General features: G+C 41.4%; 2 protein-coding genes across 8 annotated transcripts; one reads left to right on the top strand and one right to left on the bottom strand.

Moving 5' to 3' along the window:
- Positions 1-331: 331 nt before the first annotated feature.
- taf12 (TAF12 RNA polymerase II, TATA box binding protein (TBP)-associated factor) lies at positions 332-8,466 on the top strand. 6 transcript variants are annotated; one of them, XM_088602792.1, is made up of 8 exons: positions 345-491; positions 1,098-1,173; positions 2,114-2,200; positions 3,678-3,941; positions 4,410-4,487; positions 5,440-5,554; positions 6,900-6,988; positions 7,858-8,466. In XM_088602792.1, exons 3-8 carry the CDS (start codon positions 2,132-2,134, stop codon positions 7,891-7,893), a joined length of 651 nt encoding a protein of 216 aa, XP_088458918.1. In that variant the 5' UTR covers positions 345-491; positions 1,098-1,173; positions 2,114-2,131; the 3' UTR covers positions 7,894-8,466. The 6 variants fall into 6 exon arrangements, with proteins under 6 accessions (XP_088458920.1, XP_088458918.1, XP_088458921.1 ...); XM_088602795.1 differs by lacking the exon at positions 2,114-2,200 and adding an exon at positions 2,371-2,462 and having other exon boundaries at positions 347-491; XM_088602796.1 differs by lacking the exon at positions 2,114-2,200 and having other exon boundaries at positions 347-491.
- Positions 8,467-10,975: 2,509 nt separating this feature from the next.
- rab42b (RAB42, member RAS oncogene family) lies at positions 10,976-16,154 on the bottom strand. 2 transcript variants are annotated; one of them, XM_088602799.1, is made up of 3 exons: positions 15,941-16,154; positions 15,600-15,844; positions 10,976-12,132 (listed from the first exon to the last, which is right to left on the bottom strand). In XM_088602799.1, the coding sequence occupies exons 2-3, from the start codon at positions 15,812-15,814 to the stop codon at positions 11,700-11,702; spliced, it is 648 nt and encodes a 215-aa protein (XP_088458925.1). In that variant the 5' UTR covers positions 15,815-15,844; positions 15,941-16,154; the 3' UTR covers positions 10,976-11,699. The 2 variants fall into 2 exon arrangements, with proteins under 2 accessions (XP_088458925.1, XP_088458926.1); XM_088602800.1 differs by having other exon boundaries at positions 15,999-16,152.
- Between the last annotated feature and the right edge of the window lie 796 nt (positions 16,155-16,950).

The following is a 16,950-nucleotide window of genomic DNA, read 5'->3' as shown; positions in this document are numbered from 1 at the left end:
TGTAACACTATAAACTATATCACATTAGAATCAGAACATGTATTCTGTTTTTTGTTTTGATTGGATGTCTAATTCAGAGGATATAAAAAGAGACGTGGAAAGAAAGGTTGACAATGCCTGGTTTAACACGAAATCAAGGACATCAAGGAGTAAAGACCAGGAGAATGCAGCGTACAAACAATCACACTTAAAACTAAAACTATTTCCAATAGTATGTGTGAAGAGTACATCATCGATAATATAGCGAAAAAAGCACCGTAGTAATTTCTTCTGGTTACAGGATACAGCCTTAACGCCCGCCATTAACCAATCAGAATGGACGTTAGGGAGGTCAAGTGGCACCGGAAGTAATTCCGGAGAGACAGGAAGTTGGTTCAAAGAAACACAAAGCTGATACTGGGAGTCACGGTGTTCGACGTCGGTGGCATCTAAATAATCTAAAAGCCAGAAATAAGGCGTGAAACATGGGGAGATAGAGTTGAGATTGGAATGTAAGTTATATTCGAATTCAGAAGTGAATCCGTGTGCACTGCGGACGGCGGGAAACGTTTGGAAAATTACTTTTAAGTAGATACAAGTTAACCGTCTATTCGAAATAGCGGACCCCGTGTTTATTTCGGCTTCATAAGGAGCGTAATGCCTCCTTCCTTTTTAAAATTATGTAAAAAGTCTAACATTTGGCGTTGTAAAAATGTCTGTTTGACGTGTTTCGTGCTTTACTCAGTTCGCATGATCGGAGCTGTCTCAGTCCGGTTTGGTTATAGGTTTGACAGTAGAAGAATCAGTAGAAACATTAAATACACAGGACCGATGTGTGACGGACGATTGTTTACGGCGGTTTGGAGATCTTGATTAATTTTGTCCGCTGGTATGTGGGAGAAATAAATAGTTTTATTTGTCGAGAGTACCGTAACGTAAACCACTATTTCGAACAAATTTACAATGCAGCGCACATTTCTTAGATGTCACAGGAACGCCACTTTTTTTGGCAATCCTTCAGTAATGGGGAGAATTGTTCAATTAAAACCTATCGCTGTCTTTGTGCATGTATGCCTCTTTTGTGTATTGCAGTTTTAATTTGGATGTTATTTTCGTAGATGTTTCTATGATGTATGTCGTCTTTACCACTTCTGGTTGGACAAGCTTATCGGTCCGTTATTACTGTTGAGAAACGTGAGTTTTAACGTGTTCGTCGTTGCAATTAGGCTCCACTTTGACATCGAGAGAATTATTTTCCATTTCAGCTAATTTAAACAATAGAAGTAAAATGCTTTAGGGATGTTGCACCCAAATGACCAATAATACACTTGATATCGTATGTTGATTATTTTTCTCTCTTTTACTTTTTATGAGTACAGGTGGTACACACTGCTACCTCCAGAGTTCTCTCTTATTGCTTGTAATGTTGTCCGTTTAAGGGAAGGTAAATACTGGTAGACTGTAGTTACTGTACATGTTGGAGTAGCAGCTCTCCAAATCAGTTCTTCGGGGTTTCCAGTTGAGCTTTTAAATATTTTTTAGGAACTATTTTCAAATACCATCGGTGCATTTGAAAAGGTGTTATTTGTAAGGTAACTAGTTTCAAAGTTAGACTTCAGAGCCGTAAAACAACTGTTCTTAACCCCAGCCCTCACGGAATGTCTTAGTAGCATTGCTTTGGTTTGCATTTAGCTTGCTGGAGCAGCATCAGGAGGGCTACAGTTAGGATCTAGTTTCAACTGAAATATTTTTTAAAGAGGCCCTGTGAGTTGAGAGTCTTAACTTGTTTCACTGATTAATTTAAAAAGATTAGTTAGGTGCCAGGAATGTATCACCAAGCAGACCTCAGACAGAACAATGGCAGATTGGAGGGCTGCTTGTATGTTACTTAAACAGTTGGGTTAAGAGAGAAGGGTTAAAATATGGTGATATAAACATGACCCCATCACCACCACCACCAAAGGCAAACTAGCTGTGTGTTGCCAGTGTCATGCAGTAGCATTCCTGCGTGATTCTTAGAACAGGAGCAGAGACATGTCGCTGAAGGGTCTCTACTCTTATGTAGCCTTTCATATACCTGTGTGCTGTTCTGGCATTGACAGTGCAGTGACAGTAACATGCTGTTTGTTTCCAGGTACAGTAGCATGTGGAAATGGCCTCCCCTATTACTGGGCCTTCAGCTGTAGCTGATGTTATTAGGGATCTAGACACTCAGATAGCAGTAAGTACAGTAGCTGTGTGAGCTGACCTTTGCTGTGTGAGGTTGCTGTGAGTGCAGCATCAGCTTACAATGCATAACTCACTCACTTGGCCCAAGCATACAGTATGTTTTACCTGGTTATCTTTGTAGGATGCATTTATATTCATTATTCACTCTTGTTTTTCTAACAGCCAAACAGTTTTCAAAATTATTGATTCTCTGGAATCAGTGCAGAGGAGAACAATAGATGTGTTCTTGGATTTAGAGGAATGTTCTACTCCAGGTAAAAAAAAACATCGTTTTAGTTATGACCAGTGAAGACTAAGCAAGGTCTTGGCACAAATATTCAAAATCAAGAAATGCATTGACAAAGCCATCTAAGTGCACACCTTCATGATTTTCAGGTGATTCTGAAGGTGATACCCTGGCTTCATTCAACAAACAACTGTATGGTTTGTTGGACCTTGGAATGGTTATCTACTAGTGAGCCTACCAAGCAAGACAAAGGGGCCAATAGTAACCTCTCATTTGTAGTTTTATGTAGGTTTATTTGTGTGTTTGAGCAGAAAGTTCAAAGGTCTCTTCCTTAAGTTATTCTGTATTCTTGTAAGATATTTATAGCAATTATAAGGTATTTGTGGCATTTAAAATTATTTATAAAACAGATTGATCATGTATTGTTAGAAGTTCAGGTGGGTAGCTGCGTCAGAATGCGTATGCTGCAAAGGAACAAGTAATAGGTTTATTCCATGCTGAAAAGAGAAGAAGGCTCCACACACCTAAAGAAGGCTCCATGGCCAAAACGTTGTTTTCTTTCTTTTTTTTCAGCATGGAATAAACCTATTACTTGCTTATTTATTGTAAAGGTCTGTTAAGTGAACAGCTTTCACCAGCAACCTCCTGTCTACTTTAATCCTGCCTTACTAAATGGCAACAGTAGTTTTGTTATTTTCTTGTTAGGAAATTTGGCAGCAATTTTTTGAAAGACATTCGACTCATGCGGTGACCTGTTGATGAGGTCATTTAATTTCTGATGACTATTTGCCAACCGTAAAGAAAATGTTTCCTTCCATTGTCACGTGTTCACAGGGTAGTGCTGTCATAGCTCTGAAAAACTCTTCTTTATTGGGCTTCAGAATGGTCACACCAGCTATGAAAGTCTTCTCTTATGCCTGGTTACTTTTATTTCTTATTGTATTGTTTCTCAAGACTCCAGCATGAGTTTTTAAGGATCCCACTATACGCAATAGGAACACCAACTTCCACCCACACATTATTCTACTAAAGAGTATGTTTTTACTCTTTATATACTCCCCAACACTGCAAAATGCTGACATGCTACACTGCCCTGCTTTCTTAGTTAATCACTGCCCCCTGCTGCTTTAGACCAGCTTGTCTTTAAACCTATATAATGTTTCTGGGAAGCCTCAGACCTTCCCATTTTTAAGCCAAGATATATCACTGTTTACAGATTTTTTTTTTTCATTTTTAATTGCAGCTGATTGGACCTGGTCCTTACAACTCCAAACAGCTTCAAGACCTCGAGAAACTTCATGATCTAAAGGCCAAAGCCCAGCAGATTATGACCCAGTACCAGCCACAGGCTTTAACCAACCTTTCTAACTTCTCCACCACTGTGAAAGCCGAGCCCTCTGCCACCCCTCCTCTCTCCACCAGCATGGCCAATAGCACTGCAGCTGTGGTACCGGGCAAAGTCCCAAGTACCCAGATACCTGGAAGACTGAGCCCCGAGGGCACACAGGTACCCCTTCCCAGTCTGTTATCACTGTTTAATGTGTTACGCATGGGTTTTGATACTTCTCTGCCATGGTTTTTGTGTGTGTAGGGGGATTCTAATTTCTTCTATCTTTCTGGCAGCCTTCAGATTAAGTTCCTTAACATATCATTATTTGCCAGGAAATGATCCACTGGCATATTTAAAAATGGCCAGATGAGGTTCTCAAATGTTTAAGCCACTGTGTAACAGGACAGACATGACAGACAGGAATCTCTCTTCTGGCTCATGATGATGTTGCATTGTTTTTGTATGTCTTGGAAATTATTTTTTAGGCATTAACCCACTATCAAATTTCAGTGTTCTGTACTAGAAAAGGCTAGAGAACTGTCCCTGCATCTTTTTCCTGAGCCTTTTTATAGTATGTAGTCACAAAGTGACAATGAGGAGCATCTGCAGTTGGATGATAAAGCTGTGCTTGTGTCCTACATCCAGGTGCTTAGCAAGAAGAAGCTGCAGGACCTGGTTAGAGAGATTGACCCCAACGAGCAGCTGGATGAAGATGTGGAGGAGGTGAGTCCCATCCATGTGCCTGTGTAAGACTAGTTTCAGACAAAGTTGTAAGATTGCATGTGTTAGCAGTCAGGTTTCATTAAAGTTGGTTTCTTTTGTGCTGATGGTGGAGCTGAAAAGTCTTGGTATATTAATAGTGATAATAGTTGCATACACTTATATAGAGCTTTTTTGGACATTCCACTTAAAGCACTTTACAAGTTATGGGGACTCTCCTCCACCACCACCAATGTGCAGCATCCACCTGGATGATGTGATGGCAGCCATGGTGCGCCACAATGCTCACCACACATCAGCTCTGTGGGGAGGAGTGATGAAGCCAATTCATAGATGGGGATTATTAGGAGGCCATGATATGATTGGTAAAGGCCAATGGGACGTATGGCCAGGATACTGGGGTAAAAACCCTACTCTTTTCAAGAAAGGACCTGGGATTTTTAATGACCACAGAGAGTCAGGACCTCGGTTTTACGTCTCATCCAAAGGACAGTGCCTTTTTACAGTATAGTGTCCCAGTCACTGTACTGGGGCATTAGGACCCACACAGACTGCAGGGCGAGTGCCCCCTACTTGCCCCACCAACACCTCTTCCAGCAGTAACCTTAGGTCTCACATCCAGGTACTGACCAGGCTCACACCTGCTTAACTTCATTCAGATGCTCCCTTTGCTTTCACTGCATCTTATTGTGTTTTTGATTTTCCTTGGTCTTTAATGCTGGTTCTGTTGGTTTGTATTGCAAATTGGTTTTAGATAATACATGGAACAAGTTAGATTAAGATACCAGGGGTTTGGTAGATTTTCTAAATGGCAGGGCATCATGATAAATGTCTTCTTGCTGATACAGATACTCTGAATCCAGAGTTGAAGAATGCATGTTTCTAGCCGGAATCTCTTGTACTGCCCTTGGGAAGTGCCACTGCCACTGATTAATCTCTGTGACCCATTACGTAGATGCTGCTGCAGATTGCAGATGACTTCATTGAGAGTGTAGTGACTGCCGCCTGCCAGCTCGCCCGTCATCGCAAGTCCAACACCCTGGAGGTGAAAGATGTGCAGCTGCACTTGGGTAAGTGGACAGCTGCCACCAGATGTTACTGTGAGGGACAGTGCCAACCTGCTTTTTATTCTTATAGTATCACCTCTCGTATCCCTTCTTATTCATGTCAGTGGTTCAGATTACTTGAAGACTGATGATACTAGAAAGATATAGATACACTATATTACATATAGTGTCACTGCATTGGGCCTTCTAAGAGCATGCTGCTGTAACAAGTTAGCTTTTAAAAGCTGTGAAAATGATCATTAAGGATTATAATCTTTCCATTCTTGTTAAGTCATTGTAAATATAAGCGCCTTTTTTTAGCACGAAAATGGAGCCTTTTGTCTTTTTTTTTTCAAATGAGTGATTATGAATACATCTACAGTCAATTTAGTGTTGATTCGAGAACTGCAGGGCCGTAATCCGTAAATCCATGGTATGACGGTGTCAGTTGTCCCCATTGCCAAGTTTGAGGTAAAACTCTTTTTTTTCTGGGATGCTCTAGGTCCCCAGACCCAGAGTTGGATACAGACTGAAGTATGGTTTAAAAGCCATATGTCTTTTTTTACATTTTAACAAAGAAAATAATTGTTAATAACTGTTCACAGGTGTCTTGGTTATTAAAGTAAACAACGTAGATAAGTAGGGAGCTGCGTCAGCATGTGTAGGCTGCAAAGGAACAGGTAAAGGTGTATTCCGTGCTGAAAAGAGAAGAGACAACGTTTTGGCTATGGAGGCTTCTTTAGGTGTCAATAGATAATATTGGTATTAACTTCAATTTGACATCAAAATTGCCATGTAATTCACTATTGTCTTGACTAGTTGAGTAATGCAAACACATTTGACTGAGGTATGTTAGAAAAACACAGATATTGTTTGTTACTTCATTCTTCCCTAATCAAGGCCCTGTTGGGTTAAAACACTTTTCGTTTTTGAAGTGCATTTCTGTATTCTGTGGATATTTTGTCTATTTGTGCTGTGACTTTTCCTTCAGTGCTCCTGTTCATTTGGGTGCTGTGTATATTTACCCTTGCCTTTCGGACTGCGTCACCTTCTCTTTCATGTTTTGTATTGAATGTGAAAGTGACCTTTCAAGATATTTGGAAGGTTGCATTTTAGAAATATGTAATATTTTTTAAAGATATTATAAACTATGAACCACAATTGTCTGGCGGTACTTTGTTCATTTGTTGTTGCTTGGAGCAAAGTAACCTTGGTTAGTCCACTCTTGTGGGCTTTGGATTTTGCTTTAAGTTTAAAAGACTATTTTGATCAGAAAATTCGCTGTAAAGCCCATTGCCAGGAAGGGAAGGAGAGTTAGGTTGTTCAGCTCTGATGCCTTCCTTGTCTTTGTTGTGATTTCTCCCTGTAGAGCGTCAGTGGAACATGTGGATCCCAGGCTTTGGATCAGATGAAATCCGGCCCTATAAAAAGGCCTGCACTACAGAGGCCCACAAACAGGTCAGCTTCTCTTTGTGCTCACATTTTAGTCCCCAGGGTGTCAGCAGTGTTTAAGAAATATAGACCTTCTGGTTTCCTTCTGACTGACTTGTGAAGTGGCACTCCTCTGAGGCACATAACTCACATTTTTAATATATCTGTTCCTATCCTCATCATCTGATCACAGCCTCGGGAACAAAATTACACGGAAGTTATCATTTACATTTGTAATTTTTAGTTAATATTAATAAAAATAATTGCTTACACTTATATAGCGCTTTTCTGGACACTCCACTCAAAGCGCTTTACAGGTCATGGATGACTCCTCTCCCCCAACACCAGTGTGCAGCCCCACCTGGATGATGTGACGGCAGCCATAGTGCGCCAGAACGCTCACCACACATTAGCTATCGGTGGGGAGGATAGGCAGTTGTAATTTACAATTGCATTGAAGTAATCAATATTTAATACTGACTACTACAATCTCATTTATAATGCTGCTGAAGAAACTGTCCTAATAACTGTACAGTTTAATTCTATTTAGGGGACATACAGTATCTGTTCTTTAGTTTAAAGAATGGGTTATATGCTGACATTCATTAAAACGTGAGCTCCCCAATGAGATCAGTATGCTTTTTGATTCCCAGTTCAGAGAAAAGAAGGCAGTTACGTCAACAATCTGACCTAATGCCTGTTCAGCAATATTTGTTCAAACTTTGAGTCAAGATTTTGATTTATGGTTCCTGTCAGTTCTCAGACCACTTTACATATGGGGATGGCACAAATATATTTGTGTGGGAGAAGAAATGTAAATACTTGTTCAGTACATATAGTGTGTGCAGGGATGTTCGGATGAGATTTTCTAATCCTTCATCATGTCTTTGTTTCAGAGAATGGCACTGATCCGCAAAACAACCAAAAAATAGGAAGACTTGAAGCAGCTGGAGGAAGACCTTTCAGAACTTTGTTTTTTTATTGGGGACTGGGTTGGGGTTATGACACAGAAGTGAAATAAGGGTATTGAATCCTGACATTTCCTACTCATTTAAACAGTAAATATATGTAAATGTCAAGGCCTTGATAAATTTTAGGTGGGGTCGGTGAATCTGCACAACCCCATTGCAGGAGGCGAATTGGTAACTTTTTTCTTTGTATAAGATCTGAATCACTCATCATCAGATGTCTTTTGAAAGCAATGTGGTATCTTAGGTTAACTCACAGGTTTGTTTACTGGAAGGATCAATCTAGTCCAGGTATAATGTGAATTTTCTCTCCTTTGCAGTTACATTTACTTTGGTGTCCTCATTCATACTCATCACAGTCTCTCTTTGGCTCTTCTCTGCAGTGCTGCTGTAGGGGATTTGGACTGGTGCTGAAAAAATACACGTGAATTAATCCTAAAGAAGTTTCTTTTTGTTTATTAAGTTTAATTAAGTTTATTGAAATCCACATATTCCATGTAACATAACAAAATAATTAAATAAACTCTTAAAGAAGAAGACCAGCTGTATGTTTTTTTGTGTATTGCACTGCTGGTTACAATGTAAATATTGTGCAACGTTTCAACAAGTGCTTGGAATTATTCTGCCTCACTGCTGTTTGTGAAGCCACAGGAGATCACAGCGGCACTTTTGGTTTGACAGAACCTCCTTCATTCCTACAGTGCCATTTATTTCATAACCAGACATTGTTTTGGAACATTTCTGAAGGGCCACTCCTTTTTTTCCTGCACTGCCTCCTCTCTTCCTTTCCAGGAGATAGAGCATGGTGCCATGGCAAATGAAGAATTTCAAATTAGCCTGTAAGGAAAAGAGATAACAGCACCAACCTGAGCTGTAGAGCTGAAAGAATTAAGAGGTAGAACTTATAGGTATACATTGTGTAACTGAAATATGAAATTGAACCATATTGCACATACATTGCAGTGCCTCCAGTTAATCCAAGGTGCAACAGAAAAATACTGTGTGACACTGGGACAGGGCCTATAGGAAAAAAAAGAAAGCATTGTGGAATTTCAAAACCATACGGGAATGAAAATTTTAGTTTTTGGATTGTGACAAAATCTTAAAATATGTACAGATATGGGGTAGTGCTGTTACAAGATGTTCTATCCAATTTGATACCCCTATCTATACTGTTCAATTTTAGGATATTCCAAAACCAGATCAGGGTTGTGATTCATCAAGTAAGATGACGCAAGTTGTCCCTGACCCATCATAGGGTTTGACGTCTTCAGTAGATGTCCCAGAGCTGTTCCAACAACAGTGTAACTCCAAACTAACTCTGGAATGTCAAAGGGGCCTACCTGCACCTGAGCTAGAAAAATAAGTGCACAGGAATTACAAGTTTTCTTGCTTTGTGAGAGTATTTTTGAATATGGAATTAAATTTTTAAAAAGTGCCTTTTTATTACAGTTTTTCTTGCACAGAATTTGAGATGGAAATTTTGTTTCAATTGGGTTTCAACACTCCCCTGATATTCAGGTAGAGAAAAACAATTTTATATATTTTCGTTCGTGTAATATTTCCCGAAATATCTCAGTGTAATATTGTAGCTGGTGCTAGATTTTGCTGCATGTCAATAACCCCTTAACAGACTAATTTACAGATGTAATATTTATTTAGTTCTGTTCTTAAATGTTTTATAGCTAGCAACAAATGGTGAAGTAATATTCCGTCTCCATGGTTCCAGTATCAAGTTCATTTTTAAAATTGAGAAAGTATGTATATTGATGGTTTGGATGTTTGTTTAAAGTCCTTGTTGTATTTTGAAAAAATGGCCAGGAAATCCTGTCGGGTGTAATTAGAAGGGTTACTAAATAGTAACTAATCTCCAGTCCATCCATCTTGGCTGCACAAAAAATAGTTTGAAATATATTTGCAAAAGTTCTGCCTGTTGAGTTTATGCATCAAGGATATATTTGATATTAATGATAAGAATGTATTCAGACATATTTTGGAGCGTGTGTATATTTATGGTATATATGTCAGTGGTCAAACAGTGTAAAGTCAACCAACATTCCACAATGTTCTTAAAACGAGGCAAACTTAGCAGTTTGTTATAAGAATGTGTAAACAATTGATAATTCTCCTGTTTTACAGAAATGCTTTGAGTTTCTTGGTTAATATAAAGTGCCCCCTATTCTATGTGTGAAAATAGAATTTGAATTTAGTCCTCTAAACATTGTGGCAGTTTGACAGACATACTCTGACTTGAATTGGGTTTTGAATAAAATGCAAATCACTGTAGAGGGAGAGGTGTTTTAACACTACAGTAGCAGGCGGGTACAGTGCTGTTGGGGAAGTTGCTTTGTGTGAACAATGTCACTGTTGTTTCGGCACTCAGAAAACAGATGTGCACACTCAGGTCAACTACATTGTGGTACAGTAAGAGTAAAGAGGGTTTTGTCATATCAGAACATCCTTTGCTGCATCGTTAAGTGTTATTGCAGAAAATAATAGTGGCCTCTCTAGCACTGAAATATTGGAAAGTTTTTTGCACTCCACAGACACCAACCGGACATCATTTCTCCAGAGGAAACTGACACAGTGGTCTCTCATATATGCCCTGTCTCAGGTCTGGCACCCCCCTTGCTGTTGAGCTGTACCCCAGTCTGAACAGCCACAGTATTGTAGTGGTGTTCCCATATTACACAGGTATTCCTCTGGTGCACCATATTGTTTGCCATGAAAAGTAGGTATTTGATAACAGAGGTGTGATTTATATGATAATGCAAAAGGTAAAAATAATTTAAAGCACACAAAATAACTTCAAGAAAAAAAATCAATAAGGCAAATTATGTCCATTTCACCTTCATGCTCATGGTGATGGTGAAGAGAGAAGACCTTAGCTCCCTGGGGCTTAGTTAATGTAGTTAATGACTTTGTCAAGTCTCACAGATGCTGCAGAACTTCACACAGAAGGAAACACTAAGGAGAAGAAACTTGGAAACAAATATCAGGAGACCGATACAGACCTTTTATCTGTAGAGTGACTATTCAGTGCAAGTGGAGAGACAAAAAATCGTTTTATTTTTCATTATTGAAGTGGAACATTTCTTTAAATAAAAACTCAACATGTCCTTGGGCACACCCCGTAAGATGCATGGACCTGCAAGGCGACCATTATACACAGGCTGTCAGTTTGTGAGGATAAAACCTTGAAAACGGTAATTCTTTCCTTTTCAAGAACATATTCCCCTAGTGCCCGGCTGTTTCGTAAAACTGAGCTGTTTGGTAATCGATGCAGTTGGAGAATCACCCAGATTGATTCCACATTCTAAACATGACTGCTAAATTTATTTTCAAGTTTTCACAATGGATTCAAAATAAAAGTAACGTAATGCACCACAATGGAAGGTTTCCATACTTTTGTATAGATTTGCAATGCTCGTGATATTTCGTTCTCTGTAGTTTACCACTTGTTTTCGAGTCTTTGTCCCTTAGATCGACGCCTGATGAAATTATCAGCATGCAGAGGTCTCGCAGAACTCGGACGCGGCAGGGATGGAGGAGACTGATGGGAGCACGAAATCATGAAATCGATTCGGTTTGGGGTTTCGATCGATTGAAATATCACAAAAACGAATAAATTACGTATAATACTGAAGTCCAAATTCATTCGGGTGGAAAAGGATCTGCTGCTTTCTAGAGGAATTCGCTTTTCATTCCGGGAGCCTTTTCCCAGAGAGTATCGGAGTTCTTAGCTCTTTTGTTTTCTCCAGAGGGTGAAGCTAGCAGGGACAGGGCTTGTTGCTCTCGGGGGGCTTCTCTGCGGGGGGTCGCAGCTCCAGGGCCCGCGGGGCCGAGCACTTGATGCCGTCCCAGCCCTCGCGGATCTGCAGGTCCCCGCTGCGCAGCGCCTCGTATATCCGCCGCGTCAGCTGCTCGAAAGCCCCCGTCACGTTGGTGCCGCTTTTGGCCGAGGTCTCGACGTAGGGCGCCTCCAGCTCCTGGGCCAACAGCTCGGCCTCCTCCCGCTCCACCGCTCGCTCCCCCGTCCGGTCGCTCTTCTGCCCCACCAGCAGGAACAGCATTTTCTGGGGGTGCACTCGCTCCTGTACCTCCCTGTGCCACTCCCGCACGCTCTCAAAGGAGCTCCTGTTGGTGAGGTCGAACACCAGCAGCCCGCCCACGGAGTTGCGGTAGTAGGACCGGGTCACCGACCTGCGGGAAAGAAGCAAGAAGCTCTCCTGACACCCAGTCCTGTAACACAGTGCCACAGCCCTAGTCCGTCAGTTTTTCCATCGTGTGTGCGATTGTTTGCCAAATGGAACAAGGAAAGATTTGAAGCAGGTGCTGAGGGAAACATGCAAAGCGAGCAGGATCGCAGCCCTCTCGCATCGCGGGTTTCTGCCACCTCTTCTCTAGCCCCGTCAATTCAGGCTAGGATCGCTCATCACAGAGAAGTCATTGCCAGCACAGCACAGCAGAGAGGACACTCGCGTCCTTTTGAGGCTTGAGACTGGAAGTGAAATCAGCATTATAAATAAACTGACAGAAGACGAGTGAAAGGTAGCTGGACTGGTATCCCGCAGGTTGTATATAAGGTGTTCATATTTGCAGCTGCGACCTGGTAGCCCCTGATCAGCTGTGCCTGAGAGCTGAACCGGCTCCTGTTTGTCCAGCCTACTGAAATACAGCAAGTCTCCTACTTCAGTCCTGACACTGGCTGTGTGAATCAGGGAGCAGAAGTGCTGGGAAAGGAGCTGAGCTCTAGTTTCTCAGGCAGCTCATCGCAGTTCTCTCAGAACAGGGAAAGCTTTTTTTTTCTGAATCTAAGCTGCTCCACCTCTAGCCTAACCATTTTAATTGTATCAGCTTGCGGAAGGAAGAGTTGCCTTTCTTGTCGGCTGGAAAAACAGAACTTTCCCCCATTATCTCTGGCTGCAGGCATCCTCAACATCACTGTGCATTGCAGAGATGATGTTCATGCTGTTTTGGGCCTTTTGTCTACAGGGGCCACTATCAGCGCATTACCAATAAGGCAGTATGCCAGTTTTAAAGTTCAGTACTTCATGTGCCAAATCCATATTGGAATGAAACAATATGGCGAATGCTCCCTGGCACATTGGTTGTATGATGATAATCAGCTGTCATGAAGTTATTGATAATGCCTTGCATTGATTTGTTAATCGTAATCATTGTTTTCCTGGAATGATGAATCAGAAAATTGCCATCAGTAAACTTGTGACTTAACACTAGGTCTGCATCGAAAACATTGATTTAAATAAAAGGTAATTAGAAAGATCTGAACTAGCTGCACGGAAGTGTCTATACCATGAGATGCCAAGCCAGTCCCAGAGAGCCATGTGTGTCATGCAGCTTTTCATTGCAGCAGAAAGCCTAATGATCTAAACGGACAAGATATTAGCTTAATTAAGCACTTCAGCAGCTTTTCCCAGCTCGTCTGCAGCTGCTGGTTTAAAGAGAGCTATAAAAACCAGGAGGACTGTGTGGAAACCATGTGTTAATATCAATAAAGAACTTGAAAAGTGCAGAAATCCTAACCCTAAGGATTTGTTTCAAACTTTGATTTCGATATGCTCCAAGACATCGGACATAGTTTAGTTGTTCATCCAATGCTTGCGATTATTTTCATAACTTTTAGCTGCTCCATCCAAATTCTCACCTATTTCTATTCCAGCAAGCAACAGAGACAAACAGGATACATCCTGCACAGGATGCCAGTCCGTCACGGGGCAGACACTGAAACACACCCACTCACACCAGGGCCTGTTCTCCTAGACGCCAATTAACCTCCCAACATGTCCTTGGACTGTGGGAGGACTGCACCCAGAGAAAACCTGGAGGAACACCCACATGAACTCAGGGTGAACATACAAACTCCCCTTCAGGATAGCACCCCAGGTCTGGAACTGAACCCAGGCCCCCAGCTCCATGAGGCATAACTCCATGTCACCATGCTATCCACTTTTTAGTTGATAAGAACAAAAAAAAATCTCATTATTGCAGGTTGTGAATGTGAGAGAGCCTGATGGCCCAACAGAGAAAGAACAGCCATTAAGTGGGCAGGAATTGTCATGAAGAGAAGGGTGGATCCTGTAAGGAGCTGACTGTAGAGAGGTGAGACAAGACACCCCCTGAGTCACCTCTCCAGACAGTAACACACAATGTAAAATGCATTCTGACAGACAGGCAGGTATCAACTGTCCTTCAGAATAATAGTTCATGTCTTTGAATGTTCTTTGTACTGAAGGAACAAGGAACATTAGCATGAGATCTCTCTGCTTTGTTGTGCTAAATGCTTTAAATGCTTTCTTTTTCCTGCTCATGACGATCATCGTTGATCATTTGTTACAATCAATGTGTTAAACCCTCTCGATCAATGGCAAGAACAAAAAAAACATTCTTGAAAATCCGGTTCCCTAGCACCTTGATAAATTGCTTAAATGATAGCATTGCTTCTTGCTGTGGCTTGACTCCTCATAAAACACTGAGGTGGTGCACTGTGAAATCAGAATTGATTGCACTTATCAGGAGTGGATTATCACACTCAAACTAGGCATGAGACTACTGTGTGACTTGCAAATTGTTACGTTTGATTTTTAAATAGATCTGGTTTGCATTTAAAAAAACAGTTGTTTGTTCTACATATTGATATGTTCTATAGAGGTTTGAAGTACTGTTTAGCTATTTTGTACAGCTACCTTTAACTGCAAAAAAGAAAAATTGGAGAACCCTTCAGTGTAAAACACAGTTTCACCAGAATAATGTATTCCTGCTCTATGTAAGCTGAATTAGCTTTTTAAATTCAGTGTTAATAGAACTGTGTTTGGTCTGTTTTGATAATATTTTTAGGTCACCTTCAGACATTCACATAATTAGCATTTTCTGACTACCTATTAAATTAGTGAGGCATCCATATACTTTAATATACAGTATATATGTACATGCATGAATGTTTGCATCTAACCAATGGTTTTTGTAATGTTTCTTAACATAGAAATGAAGGGTCTGAAACTGACCCTGACTGTCATGGCAATGATGATGGTCTCAGTTTGATCAGTTTCTATTTTGATATAAATAATGCAGTAATTGCAGATACACACAACAAATCTCTTCCCTGTTTTCAAAGGGGTCATACGGCATTCCTTTCTGGGTTTTGCAGTGTTAGAGGTTTCTGTTTTAAGCAGGAGGGATGGACTGTTTTTCGGGCACTTGTTAAAGTGTTCTCAGTTTTTGATTAATAGATAATGACCAGACAAACAAATAATGCTGGGGTCATTCTCAGCACCATGTGTAGGATTTGTTACATGAAAACAGCATTTGTTGTCAGTAGCACTGTGTTTGTCCAGGGCTATTGATGTGGCATAGTTAGGCAACTGTGATTCAACATTAACAACCTGTGTAGCAACACTACATGACCCTAGTCCAAAACAGCTAGTTTACAAACAGTAGGACTGTTGTTTACATGCTTAGACTCATATTTTAACAATGGAAAATTAAGCTAGATTTGCTGCTCATGCCTAAGCGACATTTTTCTATAAAACAATTCCCAAATATAAATCCATCATCAAAATCCATCAGCTGACTGTCTCAGAGTCATTTCCACCGTGTGGAAAAGATTAGACCCTGGGCCCCCTCTAACGCCAGGCCAGCGGTTCCCTTACCTGAACCTCTCCTGTCCGGCTGTGTCCCAGAACTGGAGCTTGATCCGCACTCCTGGCTCGACCTCCAAGAAGTGCACGTAGAAATCCACCCCCACCGTTTGGTTGATGAACTCAATGAAGACGTCCTCGGTGTACCTCTTCAGCAGGGACGACTTGCCCACAGTGGAATCCCCCAGCATAATAATCCTGAACTGGTACTGCCACAGTGACTCCATGCCCGCTGCCGCTGGGTGAAGGAGCTGTCCCTTCCAGGAAAAGAAAAAAAGAACTGATATTTCAGGAACTCCACGGCACTCAACTTTGTGCAACACTGAAAGCAACGCCCTTACATGAATGACTACCTGTGAGTGAGTGGAGCAGTAGGAGGGAGAACTGAAATTCCTTCCCTAAATTGCTCACCAGTATGTGGAGAGTATCTGAGCATGGGCTGATACGTGTGAGAAAAAAAAGGAAGCTGATTCCCCAGTTTTTCCTAGTGCATTCCTGTCTATTGTAAAACAGAGAGGGAGGAGAGATAGAGGAGGTTGCTTCCAAACTTGTACTCCTGTCTCAACTTGTTGACACTCGCTGAGAGAGAGGGAGGGGACAAAGAGGGCGAAGGGGGGGGAGTCAGCTAGCCCTGCACTGGTGAGAAGAGCTCTGCTCCATGACCAGATAGGAGAGTTTCCGGCTCTCAGCAGTGGGTTTAGAGTGGAAGAATGCAGTGGGGGGAGGAGGAGGCAGCCAGCAAGAACTGTTACTCACAAGGCATGTGGTTTGTGGCAGCGCTGGGTCGCACACAAACTTCCAGACATCTCTAAACTTTACACAGTATCTTCAAAATGTGGAAGTTTAGAATCGCGGGTCACAAGGCTGGCCAGAAATGAACAACAAGCTTCGGTTTCTTCCAGCATTATGTTTTTTTTTCAGGTCTGACTCACTGGGCAGGTTTTCTCTGCTGATCTGCAGATCAGACCCTTTAAAACTGTCGATTGTGTAGTCAAACGTTTATTGGGTGGGAATTCTTTCCTCTGATCAAGGGGAAACTCTGCAGTCACTTTTTTTTAGCTTTCTTAATCAGGATAGATAGATTTAATAAAAAAAATTATCATTGCATGTAATCGCGCAACACTGCCATATAAGAATAACTCAGATGATATTTCAAGGGCAGGATATACCCCTTTTGGAGGAAGATGAAACTGCCATCCACACTTCCAGGGGTTTAGGGAGGATGAAATGATCTGTGGTTGATATACATTCTGAAATACCACAGAGACTCTTCTTTGCCTGCCCCCCCTTGAAGGCAGAGGTCACTGGAGTTGGCTCTGTCCTCCAGGGCTCGCTGTTAGCAACATGACTAGGAATCAGGAAA

The sequence above is a fragment of the Lepisosteus platostomus genome, chromosome 13 (genome assembly GCF_059453375.1).
Source record: "Lepisosteus platostomus isolate fLepPlt1 chromosome 13, fLepPlt1.hap1, whole genome shotgun sequence".
In the NCBI taxonomy this organism is placed as follows: Eukaryota; Metazoa; Chordata; class Actinopteri; order Semionotiformes; family Lepisosteidae; genus Lepisosteus; species Lepisosteus platostomus.
Note: the sequence above shows the minus strand (reverse complement) of the source record. Positions and strands in the feature narration are given on the sequence as shown.

What these genes read in the sequence shown, in the direction of transcription:
- rab42b (XM_088602799.1), bottom strand. Translation starts at nt 15,814, where the DNA reads ATGGAGTCACTGTGGCAGTACCAGTTCAGGATTATTATGCTGGGGGAT. An exon ending in GCCGGACAGGAGAGGTTCAG is followed by an intron (nt 12,133 to 15,599) that starts GTAAGGGAACCG and finishes TCTTTCCCGCAG; the next exon opens with GTCGGTGACCCGGTCCTACT.
- taf12 (XM_088602792.1), top strand. Translation starts at nt 2,132, where the DNA reads ATGGCCTCCCCTATTACTGGGCCTTCAGCTGTAGCTGATGTTATTAGG. An exon ending in ATCTAGACACTCAGATAGCA is followed by an intron (nt 2,201 to 3,677) that starts GTAAGTACAGTA and finishes TTTTAATTGCAG; the next exon opens with CTGATTGGACCTGGTCCTTA. An exon ending in CTACAGAGGCCCACAAACAG is followed by an intron (nt 6,989 to 7,857) that starts GTCAGCTTCTCT and finishes TCTTTGTTTCAG; the next exon opens with AGAATGGCACTGATCCGCAA.